The sequence below is a fragment of the Anas platyrhynchos genome, chromosome 16 (assembly GCF_047663525.1).
Source record: "Anas platyrhynchos isolate ZD024472 breed Pekin duck chromosome 16, IASCAAS_PekinDuck_T2T, whole genome shotgun sequence".
Lineage (NCBI taxonomy): Eukaryota > Metazoa > Chordata > Aves > Anseriformes > Anatidae > Anas > Anas platyrhynchos.
This window is the reverse complement of record NC_092602.1, coordinates 5,592,680-5,611,789: the sequence shown is the minus strand read 5'-3', so window position 1 is coordinate 5,611,789 and position 19,110 is coordinate 5,592,680. Positions and strand designations below refer to the sequence as shown.

Below are 19,110 nucleotides of genomic sequence, written 5' to 3'. Positions count from 1 at the left end.
ACAGGGGACGTGCCTCAGTTTCCCCGCTGCTAGCAGAGCGGGGTGGGGGGCTTAGGATGGCTTTGGCCATGCGGGTGACACGGGTGGGTGGGTGTGGGGAGAGGGGGGGGTCCCCGGTGAGCCCCCCCCACCCCCTCCCCAGGCTGTGCCGCCGTGTCCGTGGGCACGGGGCCAGCCCACCCGAGCTCGCCCGCGCGCTCCGGCTCGCTGCCTCCTGCTCGCTCCGGAACAAACCGAGGAAGGACGCAGCGAGGAGGAGGAGGAGGAGGAGGAGGAGGAGGAGGAGGAGGAGGAGGAGGAGGAGGAGGAGGAAGCAGGGCCTTGCTGCCCCCCCCCTAAACCTTGCAGCCCCCCCCCATGGACCCCTAGGTGCCATGCCAGCATGGCCAAGAGCACCTCGCTGCGCTGCCGGGTGCTGGAGGGGAAGGATCTGCCCGCCAAGGACGTGTGAGTGCTGCCGGGGGGAGGGGGGTCTCTGCCCCCTCACCCCATGGGGGACATGGAATGGGGTGGGCTCTGCTCTCCCCCCGGTTTTGGGGCTCCCCGCTCGCCCCCCTTTGCTGCCAGGGATCCGTTTCCCTCATGGGGGGGTCTGCTGAAGGCTCAGCCCCCCACCCCTTTTGCTGCCCCCCCCCAGCAAGGGGGGCTCGGGGCGTTCCCCCAGGGCTGGGGCAGCGCTCTTGGGGTGCGCAGCCCCCCCAGGGACCTTTTGGGGTGCCCCGATCTCAGGGCATGCAGCCAGGGGGTCCCCACCGGGACCGTCCTGTCTTTGGGGCTGGGGGCACCTCCTTTGGGGTCCGGCTCCTGGCTGAGCATTGCCCCGGGGTGGGGGGCTCGGGAGAGGGGGGCTCGGGAATTGGGGGGGCCCTGGCATTGCCCCACACCCCAGCACCCAGCCGGGAGGGTGTGGGGCACCCACCGGGGAGGAAGAGGCAGGATCCGTCCCTCGTCCCCTGGTCCTGGGGCACGGGGGCTGCTTTTCCGCCCCGCTGGAAAAGGGTTAAGGCCGGGAGGGCCCTGGGCCAGGGGAAAGCGGGTGTCACCGTGTCACCGTGTCACCGTGTCACCCTGACACCGCCCCAGCCCCGAGCCCAGGTTGCTACAGAAACTCAGGGCTGGGTGCCACCACCAGGCACCGACACCTGGGGACGTGGGGACAAGCGGCTCGGGGTGGCCCCGGGGTCCCCAAGCTCACAGTGCCGACCCCGTGGAGGGTGCCAGCTGTGGGGTCCGGCTGAGGAGCCCCCCCCCAGCAGCACCCTGGGGTGCTGACCCCCGTCCCCTTTCCCACCCCCAGCTCCGGCTCCAGCGATCCCTACTGCGTGGTCAAGGTGGACAACGAGGTGGTGGCCAGGTAGGGGAGCGTGCCCCGCTCGGAGAGGGGACACGGGGACTTTGTGGGGGGGTGGGCGCACCCCCTCCTTCCCCTCCATGTGCCCACGGGGGTCCCGCGCCCACAGGACGGCCACGGTGTGGAAGAGCCTGAACCCTTTTTGGGGTGAGGAGTACACCCTGCGCCTGCCCCGCGGCTTCCGCAGCCTCGCCATCTACGTGCTGGACGAAGACACCATCGGGTAGGGGGGGTAACGGGGTCGTGGGGGGGGTCCAGGGGGTGGCATTGAGGCTCTGCCACCCGAGGGTGGCTGTCCCCATCGGTGTCCCCCCCGCAGGCACGACGATGTGATCGGCAAGGTGTCGCTCAGCCACCAGCAGATCTCGGCTGAGCCGCGGGGTGAGCCAGGGGGTTTCGGGGATTTTTTGGGGGGGGCCCAAAGGGGTCATCCCCATGCTGCTGGTGCCCACCCTGTCCCCCTCGGCAGGCATCGACGGCTGGCTCAGCCTGGCGCCCGTGGACCCCGACGAGGAGGTGCAGGGCGAGATCCAGCTGGAGGTGCAGGTGCCTGAGCAGGGCCACCCGCGGGTGCTGCGCTGTCACCTCATCAGGGCCAGGTAGCGGCACCCAGGGGTGCTGAGGGGGGGGGCTGCACCCACACCGGGGTCTCATTTTGGGCTGGTGGGGGTCAGCGGAGCCGTGAACGTGGTGAGGATGGTGGTGGCACATCCCGTGGGACACACCAGGGGACGCACCGCGTCTGTCCCCGCTGGCTGTAAGCTGGGGGGAAACTGAGGCACACCCCGAAGGCTGTGGGTGGCGTTAGGGTGGGCTGGGAGGGGGCTGCTGGTTTTGGGGTGGCAGTGTGCGTGTGCACACGTGTGTGTGTGTTTTTTCACACGTGTGTGTGTGTGTTCACACGCGTGTGCACACGTGTGCCTGTGCGTGCCCGTGCGCCCGCAGGCAGCTGGCAGAGGCAGGAGCAGCATCCCGCTGCCATGGCTACCAAAGCGGCTACCAAGGCAACGAGATGGCCACGGGGACAGCCAGGAGGGACAGCAGCGTCCCCCGCTGGGCCACCTGCCCCCCCCTCACCCAGGGACAGGGTGCCAGAACCCCCCCCGGTGCCATCGTGCCACCTCACCACACCCCCACCCTCCCGCAGGGACCTGGCGCCCCGGGACCCCTCGGGCACCTCGGACCCCTTCGCCCGGGTGTCGTGCTGCGGGCACACGCAGGAGACGGCCGTGAGTCTGGGTGGTGACACCGGGGGGGATGTCCCCAAAGGCTGGGGGGTCCCATGGGGACCTCGTCCCCTGCTTCCACCGGCCCTGTCCCCACAGGTGATTAAGAAAACCCGCTTCCCGCGCTGGGACGAGGTGCTGGAGTTCGAGCTGGCCGAGGGCGAGCTGGGGGACGCCGTGCTGAGCGTGGAGGTGTGGGACTGGGACATGGTGGGCAAGAACGACTTCCTGGGACGGGTGAGGGCCTCGGGGGGCGCGGGGGGCACCGGTGCCACGGTGTGCGCCCCCCCCGCCCTTTGGCTCAGCTTTCCTCCCAAAAACCCAGGTCGAGCTCCCCGTGGGCACCCCGGGTGCCACCAAGGGCTGGTTCCAGCTCTTGCCCTTCGCCAGCAGCGCCGAGGAGCCGGGGTGAGCACGAGAGGCATGAGGGTGCCGGGGGGGGGGGGCGGGGGGGGCGTGTCAGGATCCGTCCCAGCCTCTCCCTTCGTGGTGTCGTTGCAGGGGGCGCCTGGGGTCCCTGCGGCTGGCGGTGCGGCTGGTGGAGGAGCAGGTGCTGCCCCCACACTGCTACCAGCCCCTCATCCAGCTCCTCGCCGAGCCCATCTGCTGCCCGGGCCAGGTGGGTGCCACCCTTGTCCCCCCCCCAAGCCTTGTGGCAGCCCCCTGCCCACCCTGCCCTCCCCGCAGCCCCCAGCCGGCACAGCCCTGGCCATCCTGGAGGAGGTGAGCTCGGGGGAGAGCCGGCAGGACGTGGCCACCAAGCTGGTGAAGATCTTCCTGGCGCAGGGGCTGGCCGTGCCCTTCCTGGACTACCTCATCGCCCGCGAGCTGGCCAGGACCAGTAAGTGCTGGGGGGCTGGCTGCCCCCTCCCCAAAACCCCCCTTTGGGAGGCAGAGCGGGGCCACCAAGGAGGACACGGGAATGTCCTGCTGCCTCCCAGCGGACCCCAACACCCTGTTCCGCTCCAACTCGCTGGCCTCCAAGTCCGTGGAGATGTTCATGAAGGTGAGCAAGGGAGGGGGACATGGGGACACATGGCACGGCGCCAGGGACAGCTCGGGGACAAGGAGGGTGGCTCGTGTCCCACCAGGTGGTGGGGCTGCCCTACCTGCACGAGGTCCTGAAGCCCGTGGTGAACCGCGTCTTCGAGGAGAAGAAGTACGTGGAGCTGGACCCCTGCAAGATGGAGCTGAGCCGCGGCAGGCGAGTGTGGGGACACATCCCCGTCCCGGTGTCCCCCTGTAGGATGGGGACCACCCCCTGCAGCGGGCATCCCGGTGGCGAGCCGGCGGTGTCCCCGCAGGAGGATTTCCTTCAAGGGGTCCCTGTCGGAGGCGCAGGTGCGGGAGAGCAGCCTGGGGCTGCTGCAGGGCTACCTGGGGGACACGGTCGATGCCATCGTGGGCTCGGTGGACAAGTGTCCCCCGCTCATGAGGGCGGCCTTCAAGCAGCTCCGCAGGCGGGTGGAGGAGCAGTTCCCCTCGGAGCAGCACGAGGTGGGGGCCACGGCGGGGCCAGGGGGGGGCCACAAAGTGCCAGGAGGTGGCCGAGCCCCGAGCTCTGTCCCCCTGCCCCAGCAGGAGGTGCGCTACTTCTCCATCAGCGGCTTCCTCTTCCTCCGCTTCTTCGCCCCCGCTGTGCTCACCCCCAAACTCTTCGGCCTGCGGGAGCAGCACGCCGACCCGCGCACCGGCCGCACACTCCTGCTGCTCGCCAAGGTGTGGGGAGCCCGGGGACGGGGACATCGGGGAGGGACAGGGACACCTGGGAGGGATGGGGACACCCAGGAGGGACAGGGACACCCAGGAGGGATGGGGAGCCCAGAAGGGACAGGGACCCCGGAGGCAACGGGGATGCCACTGAGGGAAGGGGACCCCAGAGAGGCAGGGAGACCCAGGGGAGGGAAAGGTTTCCCATAAGGGAGCAGGGACCCCAGGGAGGGACAGGGACCGCAGGGAGGGCAGAGCCATTCCTGTCCCCATGCCACATGCCGTGACCCACCCCACTTGTCACCATGCACCGAGCACGGGGCAGCGCTGCCTGCTTGGGTCCCACCACCCCGTGCCACCTCCCTTTCCCATTTTCCTCCCCCAATTCCCACTCCCACGGGGGACAGGACATAGTGGGGGGGACAAGCACCGGGTGTTGGGGACGGGACCCGTCAGCGTGAGCCCTTCCCGCGCGGGGCAGGCGCTGCAGAGCATCGGCAACCTGGGGCTGCAGCTGGGCAAGGAGCCCTGGATGGCCCCGCTGCACGCCGTGCTGCTGCCCAGCATCACCCGCGTCAAAGCCTTCCTGGACAGCCTGGTGGAGGTGGACAGCACCCACGGTGAGCACCCAGGGCACGCCGGGCACCCCCTGCGTGGTACTGGGGGGTGAGGGTGGCACCAAACCCTACAAAATCCCCCAGGACCCCGAGGGGTGCTTCCCCATTTAAGGGGGGAATTCAAGCTCCGGTTTTGGGGCATCCTCGGGCTGGGCGAGGCGGTGGCACCCCGAGGTGATGCCCCCACCTCAATGCCACGGCCGCAGCGGGCGAGGAGCCGGTGCTGGCGGCACCTCTGTGCCCCACGGCCACCATCAAGGAGGGCTTCCTGCACGTGCGCGAGGCCGAGGAGCCCTCCTCGCTGCTGCCCCGCTCCGCCTTCAAGAAGAGGTACTTCTGGCTCAGCGCCGAGGCTCTGTCCTACTCCAAGACCCCCGAGGGGCAGGTGGGTGCTGCCCACGACCCCCTCCACGACCCCGCCGGTGGGTGTCAGGGCTGTGGGCACAGTGACCTGTTCCATTTCAGGGTCCCCAGGCGCGTTGCCGCATCCCCGTGCCGCAGATGCGGGCGGTGGAGCGCGTGGACGAGGGCACCTTCCCGCAGCCCCACGTCATGCAGGTGGTGGCACAGGACGGCGCCGGGCAGCTCCGCACCACCTACATCCAGTGCAAGGTGGGGGCACCCACCCCGCACCCTTGGGACACTGGGGACACCCCCCTCCAAGCCCAGCACCCTCCAGTGCCCCCGCCCAGGACACCAGCAACCAGCCCAGGGGGAAGCGAGCAGTGCCTGGGGGCGGTGGGAATAGTCCCAGTCCCAAATGCAGCTCTACTGGTTGTACTGGGAACAGTGGGGTGCCAGCCCTGGTTGTATGGGAACACTGGGGTATCCTACTCAGGTTGTACTGGGGTCACTGGGGTGCCTGCCCAACCTGTGCTGGGATCAGTAGGGTATCCAGCTGTATCCGTACTGGGGTCACTGGGCTATCAGCTCCAGGTGTACTGGGATCACTGGGGTATCCAGCTATATCTGCACTGGGGTCACTCCAGGTATACTGGGGTCACCAGGGTATCCAGCTATATTTATACTGGGGTCACTGGGCTATCAACTCTTATTGTACTGGGGTCACTGGGGTATCCAGCTATATCCCTACTGGCATCACTCCAGTTGTACTGGGGTCACTGGGGTATCCAACTCTATCCATACTGGGGTCACTGGGATTCCACCTCTAACTATATTAGGGCCATGGGGAAACCAGCCCTGTCTATACTGGGATCACTGGGGTACCAACCCTGTCTGTACTGGGTGTACTGGGGAACCATCCCTGTCCATACTGGGACCACTGGGGAACCATCCCCGCCCCCATAGTGCCACCTCCCCCCCATCTCCAACCCGGACCCCTCTGCCATCAAACCGCCGCTTGCTGTCCCCGCGGTGCCACCCCTTTGGGGATGCTGTGGGGTGGAACCGTGACCTCTGGCACCTCGGGGGGGGACACCCGCTGGGTGCCACCCCCACCCCGTGTCCCCACAGGGCGCGCAGGAGCTGTGGCAGTGGCTGTGGGCGCTGCGGCAGGCCAGCAGCACCAACCAGACCATGCTGCCCACTTGCCACCCCGGCGCCTTCCGTGCCACCCGCTGGTCCTGCTGCCTGCAGCCTGCCCGCACCGGTATGTCCAGGGACCTATGGGTGGGGTGTGTGGGTGTGGGGGGGGTCCCCAGCAGGACCCCCCCACCCACCCAGATCCTCCTGGGCAGCACCCGGCTGCAGCAGGACCCACGGTGCCGTGGCTCTGGATGAGTGGAGCGACCCCCTGGACCCCGCGGCGGCGGCGCAGAGCCTCTACGGGCACCTCCGGGCAGCGGGGGCACGGCTGCGGTGAGGCGGGGAGGGGGGGGGGCTGCGGGGTGCCCAGCACCCATGGGTGCCCCCCCGGCATGGCTCAGGGTCCTTGCCTTGCAGGGAGGCAGCAGAGGGGGGGCCCGAGGGCAGCGCGGCGATGGAGCCCCCCCAGGCGGGGCAGGGAGGTAGGGGCGCACGGGGGGCGCGCGGGGACCCCCACCCCGGCAAGGCGCGCGTAATTACGCACGGACGCGCGTGCACACCCACGCGTGTGCGCACCCACGGGTGTCTCCTCCACTAGGGGACAGCAAACACCCGCGGGCACACGCACGCGGGGCCGCGCCTGGCAGGGTGCGCGCTCACAGCCAGCAGCCGGACACGCGCACGGGGGGGTGCGTGGGGCAGACACGCGCCCACGCGCGCATCCCCACGCACACGGGTGCCCCACGCTCGCCACGCGGCGCTTTTGGCCACGCCGGGGGGGTGCGGGAGGGGGTGCGTGGGGCGCAGCGGGACGGGACGCGGCGACCCGTGGGGGACGCGGGGGTCGCGAGTGGGGGCCGGGGGTCGCGGGTGGGCGCTGACGCTGCCGGTGCCGCAGGAGGAGCCGCGTGGGGGCGGCTGCAGGAGGTGCTGCGGGACCTGGACATCGCCCACGAGGCTTTCGCTCGCCGCCACGGCGCCGCGAGCTCGCCCACGGACACGGACACGGACACGGACACGGACGCGGTCCCCCCACCCGCCACTTGAAGGGTGGTGGCACCGCGGCGCCGGCTGGGACTACAGCCCCCAGCATGCCCTGCGCCGCCGGGGGCCCGGCCGGCCCTGCCCTGCGCCGCAAGGCACGCTGGGAGTTGTAGTCCTCGCCGCCTTCCTCCGTTCCGCTGCCCCCGTGGACGCGGGGACAGCGCAGCGGGGGCGTCCCACGGACACGCAGGAGGCCGCGGGGTGCACGGCTGGGTGTGCAAGGGCTGCAGGGGCCACGCGTGGGCTGCGGTGCATGGGACACGAGTGGCAGCGCTGCTGTGATTTGGGGGGGGGTGGGGGGGTGAGATCTCCACGGGGGTGCAGGCACGCGTGGAAGAGCGCGTGTGCACGTTGGTGTGGCTGTGAGCGCACGGCTGTGCACACACACGCAGCACACGTGTGCACGCACACGGCATGCACGAACACGAGTGTGCACACACACACACTCAGCCACCCCCTAAGGCTCCCCACAGCCCCATGTCCCCACGGCGTGTCCCCGAGCCTCACCCCCCTGGGTGATGGACACCCCCCTGCGGCGGTGCCACCCAGCACCCCGTCCCCAGCACGGCACGGGCGCGAGGGCGCGCGGTGCGGGGACGCAGCGGGACACGGCGTGGCGTGTATTGAGTAACACCGAGACGTACACATGGCACCGGCTTGGACGCGGCTCCGTGGGGCGGCGGCGGGTGGCACAGGCGGCACGCGGCGGCTCACGCGCGAAGGGGCCACGGGTGGACACGGCGCAAAGCACCAGCCCGCCGCGCTGGTGGCCAGCCGGGATGGGGACGGGGACGCGCGGCGGGTGGCACCGGAGGGGGGTGAGCCCACCCGGCAGGGCTGCGGCGTCGGCGGCGAAGCGGCGCGGGCGGTGGGGACGGCGGCGTGGGGCCATGGGGGCGGCGGGGAGCCCCTCGCCCCGGCCTCAGTCCTTCAGGGTGGCCTCGGAGACGCCCTGGGCCAGCAGCTCGGCCAGGACGTTGTCCAGGTAGTTGGGGTCGGGGTAGCCGTGACCCGTCAGGTTGGAGCCGAACTCGGTCTTGTGGTGGATCTCGTTCCACACCACTGTGTCCGACTCGCCCGTGGTGTTGGAGGTGCCGATGGTGAAGATGAGCCGCCGGTCCCAGGCCACGATCAGCAGCTTCAGCACCTGCGGCACGGCCACCGCTGCGTCCCTCCCCTCCGGCACGGGCACCCCAAGGACGCGCGGGGCCGACCCCTGGGACCATACCCACGCGGGCACATCCCCACCCCGGCACCCACGCCACCCCTGGGGATTTGGGGACGCTCACCTTCCTGCCCTTCTCGTTGTCGGGCAGGTAGCAGTGCCGCGGGAAGCCGCGCGCCGTGAACTTCTTGCCAGGGTTGGGGTGCTCCGGACCCTGGTGGGACAGCAGAGGGGTGAGTGGGAGGCACGGGGACACCAGGATGGGGGTCCTGGGGGACGTGGGCAGCTCACCTGGATGCCGGTGGGGATGTCGTAGACGATCCGGATGGTTTTGGAGTCGGTGTAACCCGGGAGGGAATGGGGGATGAGGTGAAACTCCATCTTCCCGGGGGGCTGCGTGCCCGTCTTCTCCCCGTAGATGGCCTTGCAGGTGGGGCACTGCAAGCTGCCGTCCTGCGGGGACACACGGGGTGGGCATGGGGACCCATGGGTGCCCAGCCCTGTGCCACCCACCCAGAGCGGGTGACACGGCCCCCACGGTGTCCCCAGGCGGGTCTCACCTTGTTGCCGTTGTTGTACATGGCCACGAGGCACAGCAGGTGGTACATGTGCCCGCACTTGCCCAGCTTGCCCACCAGCTCCGGCTTGATGCCGCGGTGGCTCAGGACGCCCTCGTAGCCCGAGGAGGTGACGAGACGCTCCATGCAGATGGTGCAGTCCTGGGACGGGGTGGGGGGCACGGCTGTCACCCTCCCTACCCATCCCTTGCCCTCCCGACGTGCCAACCCGACCCTGCTCACCTCATCCGGGGGGGTCTTCACCTTCTGGATGTAGCGCCGCACCACATCCTCCGGGTTCTTGCCTGCCATGGGTGGGGAGATGCCGGTCAGAGCCTGCCCACCTTGCCCCCTCTCCCCATTTAGGGGAACGCCGGCAGCTCCTTACTCTTTTTGAGGTGCTTCTTCTTGGTTTTCCTGCAGATGCCGCTGACCCCGGGCACGGGCTTGATGTCGCTCTTGCTGACGGGCGGCGGGTGCAGGATGGGTTTGGGCGCACGGGTCAGGCAGACGGGCAGCCCGGCGGCACACATCAGGATGCCCGTCATCCCTGCACGGGGACAGGCAGCGCTGTCTGCAAGGCCATGGCCCCCCCATCCCTGGCCCACCCCCCTGGAGCACCCTTGGGTGCTCGTGGTGGCACCCCCACCCCGTTACCTGCCAGGGCAGGATGGACGGGGCCGGTGCCGTTCAGGTTCTTGACCGGGAGTGCTGGCACCCTGCGCAGAGAGGGGAGGGAAGGGGCTCAGCGGGGCTGGCGCTGTCCCCCCGGCATGTGGCACGTCCCCAGGGTGGGGTGTGGGGCAGGGTGTCCCCTCGCCAGCCTCGCTGGCACCCTGGGGACACTGCTGTGGCACAAAGGGATGTGACCTGCTGCAGTGTGACCACCTCTGGGGACCCAACGGTGTGTGTCCTCCCTGCTGCCCCAGAGGGTGCCAGCCCCAAGGAGAGGACACCGGGCACTGCCCCCACTCCGGACACCCTGCTGGCACCCAGCGGGGGCTGCGGGTGGGTGCTCCTCGTCCCCAACAGCTCCCACAGTGGCAGTGGTGGCCTCGGGAACCCGTGAGCCCCGTGGAGAGATGTCCCCTGGCCCTGCCCTCTCGGTGGCACCGTTGGGGTGACATGCACCTAAGGGAGAAAGGGGGGTGGCACACGTGGCCGTGGGAGTGCCGCCGTGCCCGCGTGCGCCCATGCGTGCATCCTCTGTGCGCATCCCCGTGCGCTCAGTGCGCCCTGGGGGCTCGTGGCGGAGGTGGAGGCGGCTGTGCCCACGGGTGGGTGGGCTCTGTCCTGCCCCAGGGTGGCTGCTGGTGGCTGGGGGGGGCATGGGGAGAGCCCCCCACACCGCAGCAGTTCTTTTAGTGCCCTCCCGGCCACCTCTCCCGCTCCCAAACGTGACCAGCTGGGTGTGATCCCCCCCTCGACCCCCACGTCCCCACGCACAACCCCGTGGCCACAACATACGCACAAGACCCCAGCCCCAGGCAGGATCTGTCCCCTCTCTGCCCCCCCCAGACACCCTGGGCCATCCTATAACCGTGCCTACCCCCACCTGCGGTGTCCCCATCGTCCCCAAACCCACCCTCAGCCACACTGCGGCAGAGCCAAGGCTACAGGGGACAGCGGTGGCCTTGGCGCTCCTCGTCCCCTCCTACCTGTCCATGGGGCCGTGCAGGACGGGGGCTGCGTGCTGGCACGGGGACAGGGACGGGGACAGCTTGGCCCAGCACACGGAAGCGAAAGCAGCGCGTCAGCAGAGGAAGGAAACACGGCGGGGGCTCGGCGACCCTGCATGCCCCCCCGTCCCCAACCTCACCGCCACGTCCCCTGCCCCAGCCGGCTGTGGGCTGCGGTCACGGGCAGCGGGGGACACACAGAGGGATGTCCCCACACTGGGCAATGCTCCCCAGCTGTCCCACGGAGCCCCACAGTGCTTGTTCTGCACCCCAGTCCCAGGGGACAGGCACATCCGCGGGGCGGGGGCCAGCAGGTGTTCCCACGGCACGCGCCCCAGAGCGGAGGTGGCACCCGGCGTGCTGTCACCGTCACTGCACAGGGCTGTCCCGCTGCACCTCCCAGCCCGTGGTGGCAGGAGGTGGGGAGGGATGGGACAGGATTTCCTTCCCCTTGTCCCCCCAAGAGGGCTCAGTGACAGCCCCGGGTGCTCACTCCCCTCCTGGCAGCTCCCACCCAATAGCTGGGGTCTGGATCCGGGCTGGTTCCCGGCTCCCAGAATCCATCCACTGTCCCCTGCTGTCCCTTGGCTGGTGACAGCCCCGTGCCCAGAGCCCCGCGGGGACCCCTGGCCAACCCACAGAGGGATACGGCCATGGGGACATGGCCAACGTGCTGCTGGCCTCGGTGACATTCCCTCGGCACAGGGGACACCAGGCTGCGGTGCCCATAACCACGAGTGCCCCACAGCCCTGCTTGGTGGCACCGGGACACTCTGGGGTTACAGACGCCATGCTGGACAGTGGGGACACAACCACCCTGGGAGCTGGCACCACATCTCCTCCAGCCAAAGTGGCATGGCACAGCGTGGCACGGAGTGGCACAGCACGGCATGGAGTGGCACAGTGCCATGGCACGGCACGGCACAGCACAAATCTCCACAGCCCCGGGCACGGGCACCAAGGAACGGGGATGTGCCACCACGTCCCCACGCCTGGCGGTGACACAGTGACCGAGTGGTGACAACTGGTGCTGTTCCACCAGACAACAACACATCCCATGCCACCTCCCCTCCCCTCTGCCGTGCCGCCACCCTGTGCCACCCCACCCAGCATCCACAGCCACACCACACACGTCCCCTTCCCGGGGCCACCCTCCCCATCCCCGGCTTACCCCGGGGGCACCGCGGCGCGGGCGCTGACGCCGGCCCCCCGCTGCGTGCCAGGCCGGTTGAGATTATTGAGGCCGGGCAGCTGCGCACCGCTGGGCGCACTCTGGCTGCGCCCAAAAGCCCCGACGGGCGCCCTCGGCGTCTCCCCCTTGGCCACGCCGCCCGCCGCTGTCCCCGTCCCCGCCGGCCACAGCGTGCCACCGGCAAAGGTGCTGCTCTGCCGCACGGGCAACGTCCCCGCGCCGCCGGGGTAGAGCTTGCGGCGCTGCGAGGCCAGGATGGCGTTGGAGGCGGCGCGGGTGCTGTTGACCAGCAGGCACTGCTGGCACGAGCAGGGCTGCCCCGTGCTGGCGCCCACCGGCCACGACTGGGATTTGGGGATGGAGCCCATGGTGAGCGGGTAGGCCAGGTCCATGCGGCGCCGCAGGCGGCGCTTGCGCTGCGTCTGCCGGTTCATCTGCGACATGCTGCTGAAGTAGATGAGGTAGCAGAAGCCCAGGGAGGAGAGGTCCAGCCACGGGTGCTGCTTCTCGTAGGCGTTCTGGATGGTGATGCAGATGTCCATGTCGTAGGGCGTCCACGAGCTGTTGTCGTTCTCCCACTCCCACACGATGCCCTTCCCCGGCGCCGAGGACGGGTCGTAGAAGTTCCTGCGCACGGGGCGCATGGTGCCTGCGGGGACACGGGGCTCAGCGCCCGCCTGGGCTGCTCCCAGCCCACCAGCCACCCCCCCTCCGGGGGAAAGGGATTTTGGGCACGAAGCCCCGCAGGGTGCAGGACAACCACCCGCAGCCACCGGGAGCGATCGATAGCGGTGTCTGCAGCGCGCTGCTGCCTGCACAGCCCTCCCCGGGGACTCGTGGAGCGGTCACGGCGGTGCTCGCGCTCCCACACCACGTCCTGGCTGAGGGAAGGGTGATGCTGCTCGACCCCGAGCACCTTTTTCCATCCCTTCAGCCCACACGTCCCTGGCTGGGGACACATTTCCCGGTCAGGAGGGGTTTCCTGACAGCTGGGAACCAGGGCTTGCTGTCACGGCGTTGTCCTCGGCTCGGCCCCCGTGCAAAGCCAAGTTCTGCTCCCTCCCTATTTATTTGCAGCCAAAATGGTCTCGGCAGCAGCCTCACAGCTCGCCCAGACCTACAGGGTGCACGTCGCAGCCCCCAGCCCCGTGCCCCTGCACCTTGGCCGCGCCGTGCCCTGCTCAGACAGCACGCTGCGCCTCCATCCCCGGCCGGCAGCGTTTGCCCAGCCCTATTAACGACTCTAATAAGGGCCATTAATCACCAGCCGGGCAGGCAGCAGCGCCTGGCCCCAGCTGCCGCCTGGTGCTGAGGCAGCGCTGCCCGTGGCCCCGTGGGGGGCTCCGTGCTGCCGCAGCCCCCCAAGACCAGCCCGTACCCGCTCGGGTCCTCACCCCAAACCCTCTGCCTGCTCACACCGCACCCCGCTCACAGCTGTGCCCTACATCCTGCTGACCATTCATGTCCACGTCCCAAACCCCACTGCTGGCTCACGTCAACGTCCTGCTCACATCCGTGTCCCGCATCCCGCTGGTGTTTGCCCCCACCTCCCACATCCCACGGCCTCCCCATATCCACGTCCCTCCTCCTGCTGCCCACTCGTGCCCACGTCCCACCCGTGTCCCGCGGGTGCACCCCCCTGCTGCTCGGAACGGGGTCACCTCATTCCACACCCATGGCTTTTTCCCTGTGCCAAGCTCCCCCCCGGTCCCCAGCGTCCCAGCCCACGCTGGACTGGCACCAGCAGGACCTCCAGCATGGCCCCTCATGTCCCCAAGCACCATGGACATGTCACCTCGGCAGGGGACAGCCTGCAGCACCCGCTCCGGTGGCACTCTGCACCCCAAACCCACCCCGGCACAGGCACGTGTCCCCGGGAGCACCCAGCACCGGGAAATGGGACATTTGGGGACCTTGCAGGCGAGCAGGGCGCACACCCACAAGGGTCCCACACCACCCCCAGACCCCATCACTCGTCCCCAGTGAGTCCCCCAGGGTACAGCCAGTATGTGCTGGTTTAGTGGGTCACGGTTAATGGGGTTTGGGCCGGGAGGCGGCGCGGGACGGGGCGTGATTTCCCCAAGGATGCCTGTCCTGGTTGTGTGGCCCAGCCGGGGGGGCGGCACGTGGCCACAGCCCCCCCACAGCCCCCAAAGTGGGGCCTTTTCCGGGGGGAAGGGAATGGGGAGAGGGAGTTCTGGGGGGGCTGCAGTGGGGAGTGGGCCCAGGGGGGACAGGGGAGGACAGGGGGAATGGGATGGACAGATGGATGGGGAGGGGATGGATGGATGGACAGGTGGGGCGGTGGGTGGATGGATGGATGGACGGACGGATGGATGGGTGGGTGGGTGGGTGTGTGGATGGGTGGGTGGACAGACAGATGGATGGATGGGTAGAGAGCTGGATGAACGGACAGATAAATGGATGGATGGATGGATGGATGGATGGATGGATGGAGATGGAGATGGAGATGGAGATGGAGATGGAGATGGAGATGGAGATGGAGATGGAGATGGAGATGGAGATGGAGATGGATGGAGAACTGGATGGATGGATGGATGGATGGATGGATGGATGGATGGATGGACGGACGGACGGACGGACAGATGGTCAGTCAGGTGGATGGATGGAATGACAGACACACACCAGGAGGCCTGGCTGGACAGACACACGAATGTAATGCTGGACAAATACACCGTGCTACGCTGGGACGGGTGGGCGCATGCATGGAACAACGGAAGGAAGGAGCGAATGAAGCAGCAAAGCGAGGACACGGACAGACAGACATACCCTGGGACAGACAGACCCATCCCCTGCCATCCACCCCCGGCAGACCCCCGGCCGCCCATCCCAGCACCTCCCCTTACCCGTGTCCTGCCGGAACTGGTGCATGGACTGCAGGTCGATGATGTAGGGCGCCAGCTGGACGTCGACCTGGCCCAGCACCACGCTGCCGCGGGCGTCCTCCTTCAGCACGTTCTCGATGTGGTGGCAGACGGCGGCCGAGTAGGGCCGCCAGCGCCCGTGCTCGTTCAGCCACTCCCAGACCACCACGCGGGCCAGGTTTTGGGGGGGGAACCCCAAAGTGCCGGAGGCCAGCAGGGCCCCCGCTCCCTGCCGCGCCATGGCCGGGGCCGGCAGCTCAGCAGCGCGCCATGCTCCGCACAGGGACGCGCGTCTTGGTGGCAGGGGATGAGATGTCCTCGTCCCTGCTCGCTGCTCCCACCGGCTCCGGAGCTCAGCGGGGGAGGGAGGTGACACCCAGCCCCCCGGGGCACCCGGTCCTGCTCCACCGGGGCCGCCGCCGCGCCGCGCCAGGGTGATCCATCAGCCGGCACCAGGCATCGGGCACCGCGGGCACAGCTCCGGCTCTGGCTCCGTGTCCCCCAGGCTCGGTGGGGACACTGGGGACAAGTGACACCGAGCACCCTCTCTTTCTCTTCCTCCTCCAGGCCCAGACAATGTCACCAGTCGCTCCACGGCTCCGAGGACGCCACGGGGGTGTCACCTGCAAAACAGGACCGTGGCACCGGTCAGCCGTGCCCCTGCCCTCGCCGGTGACAGCTTGGGGACCGTCCCCATCACCCCGCGGAGGCCCTGGCTGTGCCCACAGCCGGGTGGCACGGGCTGGCTGCCAGCCCCCCGGCCGTGACAGCAGAGCAGGGGGACAGGGGACAGGGGGGGGACAGGCGGTGCGAGGACAATTGTTCCCAAGGCTCAGGGGGACTCGGGGGGGGACAACCAAAACGCCAGCGAGTTCCATGTCCCCACACAGGCGGCTGCGTGCCGGGGAGCCCGCGGCCCTCCAGCTCCAGCCGGCGCTGATTTATGATCTGCACTGCAGGCATCGGGCTGGGGTTAGCCCGGGCCGCATGTCCCGGCCCCCCCGGCCCCCCCAGCCGGCCCCAAACCCACCGCCACAGCCCCCCAGCCCCCGTGCGAAGGATGGAATGGGATGGAGGGGGGGGGCTGTTGCACGGACACACGCCGAGCCACAGACAGACAGAGCGACACAGAGCCGCGCGCTGGCACCCGCTCCCGGTGACACAAACAGGCAGCGGGGACCCGCGCAGACAGACAGACAGACAGGCAGGCAGACAGACAGGCAGACGCACGCCGGGGGGGCCCACGGCAGCACGACAACAAACACCCACGGGGACACGCACACGCACACGCACATGCACACACACACGCGTGTGCACCCGCGCTCTCGCCCGGCACCCACCGGCACCCCGAGCACCGCAAGAACCGGAGGGGCCCAACAATGCCAACGACCCCCCCGGGGGTCCGTGGGCCACGGGGGGCAAGGGGGAGAGGCCAGGCCCGGCCCCACGGTGCCCACGGTGCCCGGCAGCCCCGGCGCACGATAATCCCGGAGCACAATAATCCCGGTGCACGGCACCCCCCGTGCGCGCAGCACCCCCCGGCGCACCATAATCCCTACACACCGACCCCCCCCTCCCCGGTGCACAGCGATCCCGGTGCGTGGTACCCCCGCTGCACAGCCCCCCCGTGTGCACGGCACCCCCCGGTGCACCATAATCCCGGCGCACAGCCCCCCCGCTGCACGATAATCCCAGCGCGCAGCCCCCTCCCCCGGTGCGCTCTCCCCGCCGTGCGCTCTCCCCGCGGTGCGCGGTACCCCCGGTAACCCCCCGGCCGCCGCCGCCGCTCCCCCCGGAGCCGCCCCCCCAGCCCCGCCATGGCCGCCGCCGTCGCCGCCCGGCCTCGCCCGCGCCCCCCCCCCGCCGCTAACCTCCGGCAGCCGCAGCCGCTGCGGGACCCGAAAACCGCACCGGGAGCGGGGCCGGGCGGCGGCGGCAGCGCTCCGCCAGCGCCGGGCGGCCACGGGCACCGGCGGCGCGCACGGCCGCGCGGGCACCCGCGGCGGGGACACGCGCCGGGGAAGCGGGCACCCGCACCGGGGGCTGGGCGCTCTCGGCGGGGACCCCCCACCCGTGACGGTGGCGCACGCGTGGGTTAAAGGGGGGGGTCCCCATCCGGGTAGGGGGTGATGGAGAGGGGGGAAACTGAGGCACGGGGAGGGGGTGTAGGGCTCCGGGGGGGGTTGGGGACAGGTTGGGGACAGCGCCGGTGGGTGCCCCCCACCCCCAACTCTGTGTCCATCGCCCCACGGGGTTGTCGCCCCACGTCCGTGGGCTGGGCAGGGCGCGGTGGCCTCGCAGTGCCACCTGGTGGCCTCGCGTGTGGGGGGGACACGGGGCTCCACGCGGGACCGGGGGGGCGTGGGAGGCTGGGGACAGCTGCGGGGCACGGTGGCACTGCAGCTGCGCTGGCTCGGCTCGGAGCCCGGGTACCTGCCTGGGATATGGCATGGGGACGTGGGGACACGGAGATGGGACATGGGGACATGGGGACATGGGGACATGGAACCGGGCCAGGGAGTGGGGCTGCCCTGCTGTGGGGACATGCTGGGGGTCCCCAGAGCCCGCAGTCCCCCAGCACCCAATCCCCGTCCCTTCAGGGGACGATGGGGATGTCCCAGACCCAGGGCCACGTGCCACCGCACGGTGTGTCACCTCCTGACCCCCCCCGGGGACGTGCAGGACGTCTGCCCCCGGTGTGTTTAGTCTGAGGAGGAGTGAGGTGACCTTCCTCTGCTCTGCACACCGCTGGGGTAAACAGCACGGCCCCGTCCTGACAGCGGGGACACGGGGACATGGGGTCACAGGGACACGGGGTCACAGGGACCCGGGGACACATGGACACGCCGCATGGCCAGGGGGGGACATGGGGAACCCCTGCTCCAAGCACTAATGTGGGGCTGGGGCTCCCCGCTGCCTTCATGGGGACATGGCCCCAAAAAAAACTCAGGGCCTTGCACACGCATGAGTGTGCACACACATGCAGACACACACGCATGCACACAATTGCATGCACACACACGCATGCACACACACGGATGCGCACACCCATGAACGCACATCCATGCTCACTCACGTGCACGCACACACGTGCACGCACAAGGTTGCACACACACGTGCACATACATGCAGGCACACACACTTGCATGCACACGTTTGCACACATCTGCACCCACACACATGTGCACACCCACCCACACGCTGCCCATGCCCCCCCCCAAGCACACCCGTGCACCAACGCCCCTGGCAGGGACCACCCATGCGCAGCCCCATGCAGCACGCCTGCTCCTTGCACACCCCCGGCACACGGACCACACACGTGCACACACGCACGGCAGCGGAAGCGCAGCCGGGGCGAGCCAGGCGCGCCGACGGACGCAGCCCCAGGCCAACATACACACGCTGCTACCTGTATACAAACAGCCGCCGGACGCACAAACACACCTGCACGTGTGCGTGCACACACGGGGACCGACGGCACGGGGACACGGGGACACGGGGACACGGGGACGTGGAAACGCAGGCAAGCAGCTGGGAGCACACGTGCACGCAGGCACACACGGTGCACAAAAAGTGCATGGATGTGCACGCACGTGCACACACACACACATGCACACATGTCCATACGTGCACACACGTGCACACAGTCACACACGCGTGTGCACACCCCACGCCAAGCACCACGGGGCTGCTCCCACCTGCGGACAGCCCCGCTCACACTGCACGGGGCCCTCTCTGACCCCCCCCATCCACAAACCCCAAATCCACGACCCCCCCACCCACGAAACCCCATATCCATGAACCCCCCCACATCCATAAAACCTCATCCATGAACCCCCCACGTCCATAAACCCTCATCCATGACCCCCCCACATCCATGAAGCCCCCACCCGCGACCCCCCACCCACGACCCCCCACCCACGACCCCCCACCCATGACCCCCCATCCCTAACCACCCCATCCATGACCCCCCATCCATGACCCCATACCCATGACCCCCCCCATATCCACTCCCCCCACCCACTCCTCCCCCCCCACCCCCATATCCACACCCCCCCAAACCTCTCCCCCCCTCCTCCCGACCCCCCACCTCGCGCCCCCCCACATCGCGCCCCCCCTGTCCGGCGGGGCGGAAGGCAGCGGCTGTGGGGGGGTCCCTTCCTCCCCCCCCCCTTCCTCCCCCTTCCTCCTCCTCCTCC

At 69.4% G+C, this 19,110-nt stretch overlaps 2 protein-coding genes across 7 annotated transcripts; one reads left to right on the top strand and one right to left on the bottom strand.

Moving 5' to 3' along the window:
• Positions 1-312: 312 nt before the first annotated feature.
• RASAL1 (RAS protein activator like 1) lies at positions 313-7,571 on the top strand. 3 transcript variants are annotated; one of them, XM_072024191.1, is made up of 21 exons: positions 313-447; positions 1,298-1,354; positions 1,461-1,574; positions 1,671-1,732; positions 1,821-1,950; positions 2,499-2,580; positions 2,677-2,814; positions 2,903-2,985; positions 3,079-3,196; positions 3,265-3,418; positions 3,519-3,583; positions 3,669-3,781; positions 3,882-4,074; positions 4,159-4,296; positions 4,769-4,907; positions 5,111-5,289; positions 5,370-5,516; positions 6,378-6,513; positions 6,602-6,722; positions 6,807-6,871; positions 7,288-7,571. In XM_072024191.1, the coding sequence occupies exons 1-21, from the start codon at positions 383-385 to the stop codon at positions 7,434-7,436; spliced, it is 2,448 nt and encodes an 815-aa protein (XP_071880292.1). In that variant the 5' UTR covers positions 313-382; the 3' UTR covers positions 7,437-7,571. The 3 variants fall into 3 exon arrangements, with proteins under 3 accessions (XP_071880292.1, XP_071880291.1, XP_071880290.1); XM_072024190.1 differs by lacking the exons at positions 6,378-6,513; positions 6,602-6,722; positions 6,807-6,871; positions 7,288-7,571 and having other exon boundaries at positions 2,677-2,769; positions 5,370-6,348; XM_072024189.1 differs by lacking the exons at positions 6,378-6,513; positions 6,602-6,722; positions 6,807-6,871; positions 7,288-7,571 and having other exon boundaries at positions 5,370-6,348.
• A 465-nt stretch (positions 7,572-8,036) lies between these two features.
• On the bottom strand, positions 8,037-19,097 carry DTX1 (deltex E3 ubiquitin ligase 1). Of its 4 annotated transcripts, none has more exons than XM_072024194.1 (10): positions 19,002-19,097; positions 14,894-15,534; positions 12,006-12,675; positions 9,813-9,874; positions 9,544-9,729; positions 9,399-9,460; positions 9,159-9,317; positions 8,890-9,051; positions 8,723-8,812; positions 8,037-8,580 (listed from the first exon to the last, which is right to left on the bottom strand). In XM_072024194.1, the coding sequence occupies exons 2-10, from the start codon at positions 15,150-15,152 to the stop codon at positions 8,356-8,358; spliced, it is 1,875 nt and encodes a 624-aa protein (XP_071880295.1). In that variant the 5' UTR covers positions 15,153-15,534; positions 19,002-19,097; the 3' UTR covers positions 8,037-8,355. The 4 variants fall into 4 exon arrangements, with proteins under 4 accessions (XP_071880295.1, XP_071880293.1, XP_038043311.2 ...); XM_072024192.1 differs by lacking the exon at positions 19,002-19,097 and adding an exon at positions 16,783-16,944; XM_038187383.2 differs by lacking the exon at positions 19,002-19,097 and adding an exon at positions 16,783-16,942 and having other exon boundaries at positions 9,544-9,705.
• Between the last annotated feature and the right edge of the window lie 13 nt (positions 19,098-19,110).